At 42.0% G+C, this 15,069-nt stretch overlaps 1 protein-coding gene across 6 annotated transcripts in view; it reads right to left on the bottom strand.

Annotated features, from left to right (window-relative positions):
* Nucleotides 1-15,069, bottom strand: part of LOC131931346 (zinc finger MIZ domain-containing protein 1) — a 114,888-nt gene that overhangs the window by 13,991 nt on the left and 85,828 nt on the right. The window contains exon 1 of one of the 6 annotated variants that reach the window (XM_059288126.1): nt 11,272-11,521. The exons of the other annotated variants lie outside the window; for them this stretch is intronic. Coding sequence (XP_059144109.1) covers nt 11,272-11,342 — 71 coding nt within the window. The 5' untranslated portion in view covers nt 11,343-11,521. Of the gene's footprint in view, nt 1-11,271; nt 11,522-15,069 lie in introns of those variants that run through there. 6 annotated transcript variants of the gene reach the window in all.

The following is a 15,069-nucleotide window of genomic DNA, read 5'->3' as shown; positions in this document are numbered from 1 at the left end:
GGCGAAGTGACTTTCGGCTAGGCAGGGGGAGCTGTCCACCAACAAAGGGAAACTACCTACTACCTAAGATTAGAAAACAACGGGACTGCACATAGCAACAACATAGGCAAGCAAGCGATCACCAAACACACCAATCCGATTATCTGACATAAAGTTAACAACGTCGAGACTCCTCCCAGAATCCACAGTCACCCAAACACTTCACTAATATTATGTTAATTGAAGGGAAAAAACCAATGAAAGAATCAACAAGGGCGATAATTAAGCTCGGCAACAGGAAATCACGACTTGAGTTTGTGTATTAAAATATGTTTACAGTGTGTGATTCAAATATGAGAGGCACAAACTGAAGAACTTGAGCACACGAGAGTTTCACACATACATGGTAGAAAAGTTCTTACAGAATGTGGGGTTCGAGGGTCGTGGTGGTGGGGTTTTAAGGTTGGGTTCGGTGGGTTTAGAGTTTAGAGATGGCTGTTGATATGAATACTATGTTAGGGGATTTAGGGTGGGGCTCGATGGACGGTATAGTGATAAGGGTTGATATGGTTTTGGAGGTTGGGCTAGTGGGGTTTTAGATGGGGTTCAGAGATGGGGTTCAAAACTGTGTTCTGGAGATCAGGAGAGGGAGAGTAACGTGGCCGAGTGGGTAGTGCACGTGTTATCGTGAGAGACAAAAGTCTCTTTATGCCAGGAGGTTCACGCTGACCTACAAGGTCAAGGATGTGTCAGACCAGTCTGGTGCGCACTTCATCAGCCGCCATGACAGGTGATAGCTGGGGGTCATGGGCTGGGGCTGTGAGGGAGGGGGTCATGTGCCGGGGAGGGGGGTCATTGGGGCGAGAGGTGGGGGACGGTATTGGACTAGAGGAGGGCTGGCTAATTTGACGATGGAGATAATTTACGATAGAGTTTCATGACTATCTGATATTTGTATCTGATATTCCATGTAATATTACATTGGCATTTATTCTGGTACAGTCTCATCAAAAAATTATAGTTGTATGGTGTCCAAATACGATTTTACTTGTAGGTAAACGTTACATTCTTAGACTCGACAACCTACCTACATTAGAAAGGTGTAGCTAGCAAAACCAATTACATTTTTGTGTCGATCCTACTTTATCTAAACAGAGCACGAGAATTCTTTGAGTATTTTAATTTAAAATAAAAAGAAACGGGGTCAAAGTTCAATGAAGGGGACACAACTCGGTTTGTTGACCAAGTTCAAAAGATGCAAACTAAACATCCCCTGCTCCACTAACACAGGAGGGAGGCTGCGACAGGGCCCGTGCTACCGTCTCTCATTCATGGGGAGATGTTAAAGTAGGGGGGGGGGAAGGAAAGTGAGAGTGTAAACACGGTGATTAAAATACTTAAGGAAAGTGTAGCCAAAAAAAAGCAGTTTCTTGAACGGAGCAAATATACAAAACGGAAGTTAGCGGGAGTTGATTTAATTTCTACTTGTAAAGTAGGCGGAACTTTCAATTCTGGACATGCGCAATGGGAGTTTTGTTTTTCTTCAAATTGAACTCATAATTGAAGTGTGTATATTAAATGTGACGAGGCAAAGAGTGACTGTGAAAACTGTGCTGTAGATGCTAAATGATTTGATCACGTGACAGACGTCTTGACATAAAGCTACACCAGGCTACATTAGGCTACAGCAGACAGATTAAAGGGGTGATTGTTTATGGGCAGGGTGTATGGGGCGACAGTGAAAGTATCACAGGGGGTAGTGTCGAGGTTGTGGGCGGGTGGTACATTGGTGTGTCGTGTGGCAGGTAGTGAAGGTCACGTGAGTGTCACGCCAAGGAGGTCACAGCGTGAAAGTGTTTGCTAAGAGAATTTGTCACGTGGTTTATAAATTACAATTACAGAGAGTTACATAGACACCTGCAGCCATATTGCCTGTACAGGCAGACACCTGCAGCCCTATTGCCTGCCCATACACCTGAACTGTTAAGGTGTGTTTACACTACCTGTCCTGATAAAAAAACACTAGCATGCAAATGACACAATAGTCACTAAAACAGTAAGTTAAATGACATAACAGTCAATTAAACAATACAGTCATCTAAACGATAAAGTCAAATGACATAATAGTCAATTAAACAATACAGTCAAATGACACAACAGTCATTTAAGTCAAATAAACGAGACAACAGTCAAATAAACGAGACAGCAGTCATATACACGAGACAACAGCCGTATCAACGATTGGAGTCAAATAATCGATACCGCGTAAAGCTTACCGATACCACAGGTGTCCGACTCTACATTGGCCCACATAGTGTACACGAATGATAAAACCGACCGACTGGTATCGTACAATTAACATCGGCTTTACCTATTAGCCCCCATCCCGCCCCCTCTCTTTGCCCAGTCACCCCCCCCCCCCCCCCCCATCCAAACCAGGCTGACAGAAATAAAGCAAAAATCAATGAACGCGAGTGAGTTATTACACAACACAGAACGCACACCACAAGACAGTGTGCATCTGTTGCCGCGGTCGGTCATGTAAGCTGAACAACGTATTAGCCCTTAAATGCGCCAGCAAGCACATTAACCCTATAACATTCGAGTGTACTAAAACCCTATAACATTCCAGTGTACTAAAACTTGAGTTATGGACGGGCAGAAATCAAGGAAAAACTGGTAGTTAACCCTATAACATTCGAGTGTACCAAAATCTGAGTTATGGACGGTCAGAAATCAAGGAAAAACTGGTAGCCGTGTATGGCCGGGTTAATTGGGGTAGGGTCAAATCGGCGCAATTATTACTGTGTGCGTGCGGTTCGAAACTAACGTATGAATGTGTAGTACGGTAGTTTTTTTAACCTATAAGTTACGATGTTTTGAGATTTACGCTGAAGGTTCGAAACGCAGTCGAATCTAGTAAGCCCAGTAGGTAAGAAACGTTAAGAGGGGAGGGAAGGGTGGGGGACGCTGCGGAGCTCTCGAGATGGGCGTGTTGAAAACGTCATCAGTTTTAGTGTAGAAGGGTTAATGATAAGAGTGTCGTTTTAGTGCCGGAGCTCAGGAAAAATTGGTGCACAAATTAAGTGCGAGGGTTTAAACCGGCTCTCATCTTTTTTCCCTGGGTCCTGAGGTGGTGGTGGGGGGGGGGGGGGGGGGGGGGGAGATTGAGGTAAAGTGATGTGGGTCGGCATTAAGGTTATCTAATTTAAGTCATAGACATCATGATACTTTTAAAAGTCAAATTTAAGCAGTACGTGGCACATGGACATCATGATACTAGCAGCATACTGTGACGTAACTGTGACAACTGTCAATGTTTACCTCGGTCACCATGGAGATGACGATCTAAATGGGACAAGACAGGATATTGGTGGGGGGGGGGGGTAGATCCATAGATCCCACAGAGAATCTATCATCTGGGTGAAAGATGTATAACAGTTTCACAATAAACTATTGACGGGCAAGGGAGGGGGGGGGGGACGTGTAGGTTCTAGCTAGTGTTAATCTGTGCCAAAACGCTGGCCAATTAGCAGGTCATGTCGACATATTAACGGTGCAAAGTTCACCCGCGTTTTGGTTACGTCATTTACCACTCACTGTTCGGTTTTACTCCCTGTTTCACCCACCCTTTCCCTGTTTCACTCATCCTATGCCTTCTTCACTCATCCTATGCCTTCTTCACTCATCCCATCCCTGCTTCACTCATCCCTTCCCGTTTCACTCATCCCATCCCTGCTTCACTCATCCCTTCCCGTTTCACTCATCCCATCCCTGCTTCACTCATCCCATCCCTTCTGCTTCACTCATCCCTCCTGTTTCACTCATCCTATGCCTTCTTCCCTCATCCCATCCCTGCTTCACTCATCCCATCCCTTCTGCTTTACTCATCTCTTCCCTGTTTCACTCACCCCTTCCCTGTTTTCATCCCCCCTTCCCCGACTTCCCTGAATGATCATAACGTTGTCGTAGAACAGTGCAGTTGTTTTGGTTTAAAAAAATTAGCTGCTGGTACGTAAAACTGGTGGGTAAAATTAGTTTAATTTACTCAAGTCGTCTCTCCTCAAGTGGTTAGTTAAGGAAAAACATTAGCCTGTTTAGCCATAAACCTCCTGACTTATTCATCCTAATACATTCAAATGTTGCAAGTAACAACTAACCTTAGACCAACCTACAACTTTGGTCTGATATCTTCAAATGTTGCAAGGAACAACTAACCATAAACTAAGCAGCAACTTAATACCTTCAAATGTTGCAAGTAACAAGTAACCATAACTAAGCAGCAACTTCGACTTGATACTTTCAAATGTTCAAGTAACATTGTTTATGTTTTGTCAATACGAGTCAGGTAACAAAAAAATTTAAAGCTAATTTTTCAGATTACCCCCCCCTCCCCCTCATGCCTCCCCCGGGCTCAGCCCATAGCTCTCAGCCAAGAGGTGCAAGCACACACGCCGGATTCGTTTGTTTACTTGTCGTGGCCCGCGGTAAACAAGCGAATTTTTAAAATAACAATTTTGAGGTTTCTGATGTGTAGCGGTTCATGGGGTCGATCTAATTGTGGTGCGGGGTCTCTATTTTTGTCTGAGTTTGGAAAGGCTGCTGAACTGGTTGTATGTAAGGGTAGGGGAGGGGTAGGGGGGATTTCAAAAATAGTTTTAAAATATCTAATAATTTTTTTTAACATTGAGTGAACTTTTTTTTAAAAGGGAAATCATAAAAATCAGGAATTAGCACTAGACGGGGGAGAAGGGGCAGGCAACCAGTGTTCGACTAAACGTAAGGGGAGACAAACCATTCACATTTGAGGTCACGTCTATTTACGGTGCGTCGTTTATTCTGGTGCAGGCAGGTAAAAAAAAGTGGTGTTTAAGTTAGAGGACAACCCTAGCGCAACCCTAACACAACCACGCCTAAATTGTTTCACTCCAGTCGCCCATGAAACACTTGTGAGATCTGGCGTCCGCGATCCGTTTCACTTTTTTAAAAACTTAATTTTGTTTTTATATTGTTTAATTTCTAATCGAATGCTTCAATCTCCGCCCACGCCTTGTTGCGTCACGCAGAAGCCCTCAAACAGCAGTTCACGTGAACAAACTCGCTCGCAAGGGGAGCTAACACTGACACTTGTCTAGGAAGTCGAACTAGGCAAAAAAAAAACGAACGAGCTGGTTATTTTATACAAGTGTGTAACTTGAGCAACTGCTTTCATGAGCCAGATTTTTCTAACGTTTTATGCCATGCCTCGTTCTAGATACCGCTGGCTGTGATTCCCCAACCCTTCCCTTCTTCTCATCCCACAAGACTTAACCCATGGGGAACTCACTGTCGTAACACACGGGGAAACCCACTATTTTAACTTATGAGGAAACCATTATTCAACAGGAAACCCATTATTTTAGCCATAGGGAAGCCAATTTAAAATCACGAACCGATTATTTTAACATGGAAACCTATTTTTATCCCGTGATAATACAAAGAAAATTAACATTTGTATAACAACGGAAAGGAATCTCAACAAACCAAACCTACAGTTCACAGCCCCACAAACCTATCACAATGCCTGCAGCTTTGGGGTACATGAAAGACGACAATACAATCCGTTTTAGAAGCAGTTAACCGATTATTTCAGCCAGGCCAATTTGAAAAGAATACCCCCTCATTTCCCAGAATATCAATACAAGTTAGACGGCTGGCACCAGGAGAGACGCCCTACGCGGCAATTATAGTCTTTGAAGCAAGGCGTGCAGGCGTATATGCTAGGTAAAAAAAAAAATTACAGGTAGACATACTTCAATTGAACGTTTTAAAGGTTTTCTATTAAGATTAGATTTTACAACAATATAGTGTTTAATTATTAACACACAAAACTAATTAAGAAAAAATAATTAAAACAGGTTAGATAAAAAATGATAAACCAGTTGCTATATACTAATACTGTCATTTACGTTCGATTTCCAATCCTGGAATCCCACGCACAAGGGAGGGTATACATGACTCGACTAATTGACGGAAACAATTCTCGCGGTATTTCCCCTTTATTGTGCGACCGCCACTGCTGATATAGGCTTACCCTGAGCTTACAGGGAGCGGGGCGATGATGCGAGTTTCTGACGCGCGAAATTAAGTCGCAATTAGAAAATCAAAAGTAAACCGAATACGAGCTGGTACAAACAATGCGAAGTAAAAATTCGACGCACGTGGAAGGTTGACTTCCTGTCACATATTTAGGTATTAGTAATGTGTCAAATTGGAATAACACGAGCTGGGTTATTTATAGAAGTACCTGACTGGGTATTTCGTCATAGCTATTATCAGTGACGTAATCAGTAGTGTCAAGTATTTGATAAGACTATTCAAAAACATAACTAAATTTTAAAATTTAAAAAGGTTTTAATTTAATGATTTATCGAGGGATTAATTCAACGTTTTCGTATAATCTGGTTAAAATACACTTCGTGTAATTAATTATCTATGGATTGTGATACGTAAGATTAATTTAGCTGGAGTTTAAGAGTACTGGAAGTATATGGTTCGATAAATCACAGTACGACATGTGAACAAAGAACCCATGTAGTAGAAGAAAAAATCACAACAAATAAAACCCTTTCGATTCTCCAGCATAAGCCGACCAATCATATTAGGCTCTCACAACCAATCATATTAGCTTCTCACCTATTTGAAATCGCTCCCTTACAAGATATGCAGTTAAACACTTCGATTTTCCTCGAAACAAAGACAGGCAATATGCTTGTAGGCTTGGGTATGTTTACTCATTTGCCGAGGACATTTTTTCATTCCTTTGTCGCGACGCCGGATTTTAATCAATTGAAAGATAATTACAGTAATGGGATCTTGCATGGAGCATGGTAGCAGTTACGGGATGTAATGGATTTATTGGTGCAGTGAGCAGATAGGGGGGGGGGGTAGGACAACACGCTACCGTTAGTAAGGGGTCTTGAGGGAGGGGGGGGTAGACATGGATCTGATGGAAACAATGGGATGTTTCTAGAGAAGTGGGTTTTGGTGTGTTTTTAATGACTTTTTGGAGTGCTATTTGTGTCATTTGATGGGTGTTTAGTGGGTTTGTTGTGGGCTGGTATCTTTTTAATACACATTTTGTGTTTTTGGTGGGTTTTTTGTGTGGGTTTTATGGTCTTTGTTGTGGATTTTCGGCGATTGCTAAAAGTGCTTTCGATGTATTCTTACTACGCTGTGATGCCACCAATGGCTTACATTAAATTAAGATAATAAAGGCAGTTTATTAAATGTGTCAATCTAAACATTGATCACCAACGAAAACACCACCATCCAATGTAGGTGGGTAGTACGGTAATAGTCACACAACATCACAAAGTCAAAGGTCAGATGGACAAATTATTGGGTTTTTTAGTTAGACCTGTGCGATATGGGATTATGGGATGGGGGTTTCAGCTCTGAGAAATCACGCCAGATAAGCCGTAAGTCACGTGGCAGACGCTGGTGGACGAGCCACCAGTTGCCAGGTAATAGTACACGGGTCTGGCCAGGTAATATTACAAGGGTCAGGTTATGAATATTCAATAGCCAGATAAGACTTGGGTACTGGACTAGTAAGTGACGTAAGGTGTAAGATGTGTCTCTTTAAAAAAAAACGTAGGCGCATGTAATCTCAGTATTGTAAGGTAGTCAATGGTAACGAGATTCCCAGTTGATATTGTTATGTTTGTCTAATCTCTGAAGATGGCGCTACGCTAACAGAGTAAATAGTCTGTATTTATTATTGAAGTTGGCTTTGTAGTTGTCTTCCGTGTGGGGTCGAACAAGTAGATGTGTACTGTGTACTGTGTGTAGTGTACATGGTGTAGTGTACAAATGGTGTTGAGTACATTCTGCTGAGTGTACAGGGTGCAGAGTGTACAAAGTGCTGTGTATATGTGTGTGTATATGGTGTATACTTGGTGTTTTGTACATCGTGTTGTTACATGGAGCAGGGTGTACTTGGTGTAGTGTACATGAGTACAGGGTGATTGTGTGTACATGTTACGTACATGGTGTTTTGTACATGTTTTTGTGTTTACATGGTGTTGTGTACATCGTGTTGTGTACATGAGAGTATCTACTCACTGACCCACCGAATATGTTAGACGGACGAATGACTGCCACTTGTATAACCACCCACTGTTGACTAAACTGTTTTTAAATATGACTTGACAACATTAGGCATCGAATCAATCAATCAATGCACTTAATTAATTCACCCACGGTTACAACTTTTAAAAGAGATATTTTAAAAGAACAGAATTCGAAAGCATTTTTTTTTCTAATTGAAAAAGCCTTGGTTTAAAAAGATCGGGTATACAAGCAAATGTATTAACCCTTTACCAGGCACTGTGTAGGACCCCCGTTAACATGGCCAGTGAATAAAAGGGAGCCGAGTATGAAGCCAATGCGTTTAGAAAGCCACTTAACACTGTATCAATAGTTAGCTTATTTACAACCTCGCTAACACTTCGCTCTGTGCGGGAACACAAGTCACTTCTATTTTAAAAGAGGTCTTTAGAAAAACGAATGACCTACTAAAACCGGAGGAATGACTGAGGGTATATGAACGAGAGAAAATCTAGCAGACGACTTCTTTCTGGTCTCGTTTTCAGACGGAGGGGGGCGATACATTCAATAACGGTTGGGTAGATTATTAAAATCGAACACGAGTTTCGATGAACGGGAACAAATCATACAAGCATGAGGAGGGTGTGGGGTTGGGTTGGGTCTGGGGTTCAGTGACGAAGAAAGAACTACGGTGTTCAGTTGGTGTCGTCTTAGTGTGTAGTGCTAAAAATAGAAATGTTTATCCTACTTTTCAAATCGTGTAATTAAGGGTCCTGGTATACTGTTTGATAAAAAAAGTTATTACAGAATTTTAAAACATCCTGAATGTAGCCATAGAGTATTTCATAAAATGGTTTATAAACAATAGCATAAAAATCTTTATTAAGATTCAATTAACATTCTAACCCTAATCAACAATCAGTTTAGATGAAGGTAAAGTTTAGAAGTAATAAAACACAAGCCAAGTACAAAGAGTGCATATTGTTCAAACGAAAACAAAGTTTAAATTAGAAATTTTCCATTTAAGATTTGTAAACATAGGCTCAAGGCGAAGATTAGGCCTAGTGTCTGACAGCTATAAGGCAAAGATTAGGCGTAATGGTTAACTGTAGTTACGTGTAACTTCTTTGTCTCAGCACATGAGATAAGACTGCAGTTTGATAATAAATAAAACACCACAGTAGACAGAAGGGTATAACAGAAGTAACCATTAGTTTAACCTTTAGATTAGTGACAATATAATTCTGTAGTTGTGGGTGTTTGTTGATACGGCGTCTAAACACTGTTGATGTTATGAATTTGGATGAGTATTTGTTTTAGTATGTTCCAGAATCTGTTGTATACGTTTTTATAAGGTCCAGTTTTGTATATTTTATATAGTGTTTGTATGTGCTTGATGTGTCTAATAAACATGAGTGTGTCTAATACAGTCGAGTGTGTCTAATACAGGCGAGTGTGTATGATACAGGCGAGTGTGTCTAATACAGGCGAGTGTGTCTAATACAAACGAGTGTGTCTATTACAGAGTGTCTGCTATCATTACATGTTGACCAGCCCAGACAACAAAGACCAGACAATCCATGTTGTCTCACCCTTATCAGCTTATCATACACAGCATCACATACACAACACACAACCACAACATGGAGTACACACCATCACATAACACATAAACAACACACAACCACAACATGTAGTACACACCATCCCCAAACAACACAGAAACAACACACAACCACAACATGTAGTACACATCATCTCCAAACAACACATAAACAACCACCACATGTAGTACACACCATCCCCAAACAACACATAAACAACACACAACCACAACATGTAGTACACATCATCCCCAAACAACACATAAACAACACACAACCACCACATGTAGTACACATCATCCCCAAACAACACATAAACAACACACAACCACCACATGCAGTACACACAATCACCAAACAGTACGTAAACAACACACCATCATCATACCCAACACCACATGAAGTACACACCACCACCTCATAAACTACACACCACCATACTCAACATCACCTAAACTACACACCACCATACCCAACACCACCACATGAACTACACACTACCATACCCAACACCACCACACGAACTACACACCACCACCCGTACTACACACGACTGGACCCAGCAGAACACTTCGCCACATTTCAGACTTCGGACTGGGGAGAGGTACACGTGTGTAGGTGGACTCGTGAGAAGTGTGTTCACGAGAGATGTGTTGGCGAGGTGTATGTTGACGAGGGGTTCGTGTTGATATACGGAGATTGACTCTGATAAAACCTCGGACTGAATAAACAAACACAAGCTTCGCTGCTTCACAAACTTAAATAACATGGCATGTCTCGTACAGTCTATAGATTGCTTTTAATTTCAATGTGTCGTATACACATAATTTCATGTTGAACACAACAAAGCCATCATTATGTTAAAATAGGCTATACAGAAAGTCCCATTTCTCAATGTCTATTGTATAACGAAGGAATTTTTGGAAATACAATAATAATAGGCTATATTACCAGGATAAGTAAATGTGAAGAAACTAATTGAGCCTATTGTACAGTCAGTCTAAAGTGACTATAGTACACACACACAGGCCTACACTAAACGTACTACAAATCTATACTCCAGAGTAGACTAGTTGAAATTTTATAAATGGAAGCAAATGTTAATTAATATTAAGATACAAAAATATAGGTGTAGTCTGAAAGTTAAACTGTACGTTTCACTAGACTAAGTTAGTCAATAAGTAACAGCAAATACATTCAGTAAACAAGTACTTTAGTATCCCCCCCCCCAGCACACACACCTATACTAACGTCAGCTGCTGGTGTATGAAGCTCAGGTATCTAATTACTAATTAATTACATTAAGTGATCAATTAGCTCAGCTGCAATACTGTTGACACTACTTCGAGTATCTCCATTCACTCCTTTTTGATCTGAAATAAGGCCCTCGAACAACCATCGCAGTAGATGGTACACGAGTGCTATTAACTTGAATAAGCAGAGAAACAAAACAATTACCCTGCACTTTCTGCACTGAGTACATGTAATTAAAACTAAATCGATGTTTGTATACTTGATGTGTACTAGTCTAAGTATTGTACACGGTAGCTTTGTATTGTACACAATAAAATAAAAAGTGAATTATTTTTTTTTTTACCTGAGAAAGGATAACTGAATCGAGCCAGTTAATGCAGTCTCTGTGCCCTCCATCCCTCTCTCCAAACACATTCACAAGAAACAGGGAGCACACATGTTTATTTAGTAATAGTCCACAGCGGAATGTAAGAATGAATGAATAAGCACTAGCGAAGGTGTAAATAAGGCGGGAGGTCACACGGGCTGAGTCCGCTTATCATCACGACATGGCCGTATTAGAAAGCTCGAATTCAGCATTGACACAAAGGAGAATATATGTCGTAAAATTTCTGTGTGATGATAAAAATAAAAAAAAAACACACGAGCCACTTTTCCGACGCAGGCTCAGCCAACGAGCGAAGAGGCGAGGGCTGAGGCGGGAAGGGCCGAGGAGAGGGAATGTTGTGGCGGTGTTTTGTATCGTGCGTATTTTTTCCCCCCTCGAAATGTGTTGTGCTGGCTAACTGGCTTTATCTGCGTGCCTGCCTTCTCGTCTCAACAGTGGAGAAGTACGGGGGTGAAGGGACCGAAGCGGTGGTTAAGATATCGGTGTGGTAGTCGGCCCATCTGACACACCGCGAAAAAAAAGGGGAGAGAAACAAAAATCTGCCCATGGCTGGTTGGTACGGTGGGAGAAAAGCGGTAACTATACTGCGATCATTAAACGAGAGAGTGGGGGGAAGCGCTCGGCGGGGCACTAACCCTCGAGATTTTCCAGTATTTGTTGCAACAAGAATAATGCGGCTCATGGCTTGTTGTAGTTGAATAACTGCATAACCTCTTTTGACTGGGGAAATATTGAGATAAATATTCGCTTAAACATACCGATCGCTTCATTGATTTTCGCGTCGATTCGCCTAGAGATTTATACGTGGAGAGGGGGGTTTAAAAAAAAGAAACTATTTTTAAACAGGTATTAGTCACCGAGCTAAACATTAAGTGACAATATTGAATTCCATTGACGTGGTACTAAACACGCACTGACCCCTGTATTTTACTAGATACACCCTAAATCACTGAGGCGAAGATCTGACAATTAGAAATTCAGAAAGTCGTATTTGTCTCCCTTGATAAAGTATTTTTTTTTCAATGGCGTTGAATGGCTCTGAAAAGATTGATGATGAGGGGGTGTTAGCGAGGGGGTGGCGGGGTGAAGCGCGTGCCCTGTCGGAAGTAGAGCGAGAATAGATTTACTAGTGTGACTTAGATTAAGTTTTAATGGTGTAGAGCGGATTTGAAATTTTATGCGCCCGGTAGTGTAGGGCAAGGCGAGTCTCGCTGTTCCTTTCACAGGTAAAAGTATGCAAATAATGGCCGGTGATGACCCACTAAATGTGCGCATTCCTAGACAAGGACGAAGGAGGAGGTAGTTCGAGGTTCAGGTAGGGGTTCAGGTGGGGAGGGTCACGGAGGAGGTGAGACGATGAGGAAATGCCTGTTCATTTTCCTGCGCGGTAGGCACGTTGTTTAAAAAGTACAAAACCTAATTTTGTGAGAGCAAATCTAATGCTATTTACTATATGATGATAATGAAGTTTTTTTTTTTATTGTTGCTAAGACAGTTTTATTTATAAAAGTAAATTAATGAATAGTTATGTAGAAATTATAAGAATCTAGTCTAACCTGGTAAAAATAAATTTAGAAAATCTCAGGATTATAAAATAAAAATTGGCGATGCGCGGATGAGATGCGCGGTGTTAAATTAAAAAAAAAACAAATACAAAAAAAAAAACCCAACTAGATCTAGATTCTAGTTCTAATTTAAGCCACCGTTGACAGAAAAAGTGGTTTATCTGTAGCCGGTGGTATAAAGACAAGCGAGGAGACGAGGAAGGTCAAGGGCAACGGGTTGGCTGACAAAGAGAAAAAGACCAACCTGACACGGGGGGCCTGGGAACTACAATGCGAAAGCAAAAATCGCAATAAAATTCCCAACCACGACACGACCTCCCTTCTCTCGATCGCACCCCTCCCCCGTTCACCCCTACTCTCTATTTACACCCCCACCCCTCTCCTTTCCTTCTCACTCCGCGTTGAAACACGTCGTCCTTTTTTTTTTTTCAGAAAAATCGCCCAAGCGTGGATTTTTAAAACGGGAGAAGTTTATTCCCTCCCTTTCTGATGGCTGAAGTTCATTCCCTCCCCTTTCTGATGGCTATTTCTACATTTTACCTCGCCAGTTGTCGGCCACAAAAGGATACACACGCCGGTGACGTAGCTCGCCGAAGTGGGGCGTGTGGCTAATGAGGAAGGGGAGGGGGGGAGGCGGACTGGGGGAGGGGGGAGGCGGACTGGGACAGGGGAAAAGGAAGCGACATTCCACCGTTAATGTCCCAACTCAATATTAGTCTTAATCGGCGCGCTGGATCAATACGACACACGGTTAGCCTGTCGACATGTGTCGCTGTTCGCCCGGACTGAAAACTGGGGTGGGTGGGAGGGGGAGTATAGGGAAAAAAACAACTAGCCAAATAGAAGATTTATTAATTATTAACTTGGTTCGAATTTTTTTTTTCTCTATTGTCTTTCAGCCTACAAACAATGATTTATCGGTATTTGCTGTGTGCGATTACGACATGGCGTTTGTACTCGATACATGCATGGGATGTAATAAAAGCAGATTCGATTCTTAATAAAGCGAAGCGATGTTTTTCGGCCAACCTGAACTAAACAGTACACAGTACCGATAAACACTGGCTGATTTACAAGCGGTCTACGGGCGAAGGGGCGATAAGTCGAGACTTAAAATAGACACGAGGGCTCTTGTAAAGACCAGAGTCATCGTTACGTTGACACTACGCATGTCAGGACCGTTATTTATCAAAGCGTCCCCCCCCCCCTCACAACCTTACCTGGGTTTGTGACACATTGTCCATCACCCCCCCCCCCCCTACCTACCACGTGACGTACTAAAGATACAGGTACAGTAATGAACACACCGGCTGTACATGACGGCTAATACCTGGCTTTGTTGACTTGGTCGTTTCTTGGACGCCGCTTAGGATGTAGGTCAAAGGTCGAAAGATTAATTAGGCTTAGGTGATTAACACCTACATAACTGCGATGCGAGATAGGTACGGTACAATCTTCTGATTGAAATGGGGGGAAAAAATACAATTTGAAGTATGACTAGGTTGGATTCGAACTCACAAGTTTCATCGAACGTCAAATCATTCTGAAACTAATGAGGTATCTGTCAACTATTAGCACTACCTCAGACAGCCAGGAATAATGGCGTGGGGAGGGAGGGAAGGAGGGAGGGGCGCTTGATTGCTTTCAATAATTGGTGGCGTTATAATTGGGGGGGGGGGCAATAAGCAAGGTTTTGTGTTATGATTGGGGGGTGGGGGGGGGGGGGGCAATACGCAAGGTTTTGTGTTATGATTTGGGGGTGGGTAAAGTTTCGATCTCACGTTGCGGTTCTTTATCTCAAAGGCAATCGGAATTTCTCGCTTTGAAAGGTAATTAGTGTTCCGATATTGAGCAGCGGGTTTCAATTATTTCCAGACGAAAATAAACAAGAATAAATCGATGTTGTCAATGTCTCCGTTGGGCGGGGTTTATTTATAGCAGACGTAGACAGTAGGTTCGAATAAATATTTATTCGTCGTTCAGATCTGGTCGTCACTAGTAGCGCTAGGAGCCGTCATCAGCGACATATGAGCCACCCATCAGCACCATGAGCCGTCATAATCAGCTATATGAGCCACTGCATGAGCCGTCATAATCAGCTATATGAGCCACTCCATGAGCCGTCATAATCAGCTATATGAGCCACTCATCAGCACCATGAGCCGTCATAATCAGCTATATGAGCCAC

This window comes from Physella acuta, unplaced genomic scaffold (genome assembly GCF_028476545.2).
Source record: "Physella acuta isolate Inbredline_101_S28 unplaced genomic scaffold, ASM2847654v3 ptg001947l, whole genome shotgun sequence".
NCBI lineage: Eukaryota > Metazoa > Mollusca > Gastropoda > Physidae > Physella > Physella acuta.
Note: the sequence above shows the minus strand (reverse complement) of the source record. Positions and strands in the feature narration are given on the sequence as shown.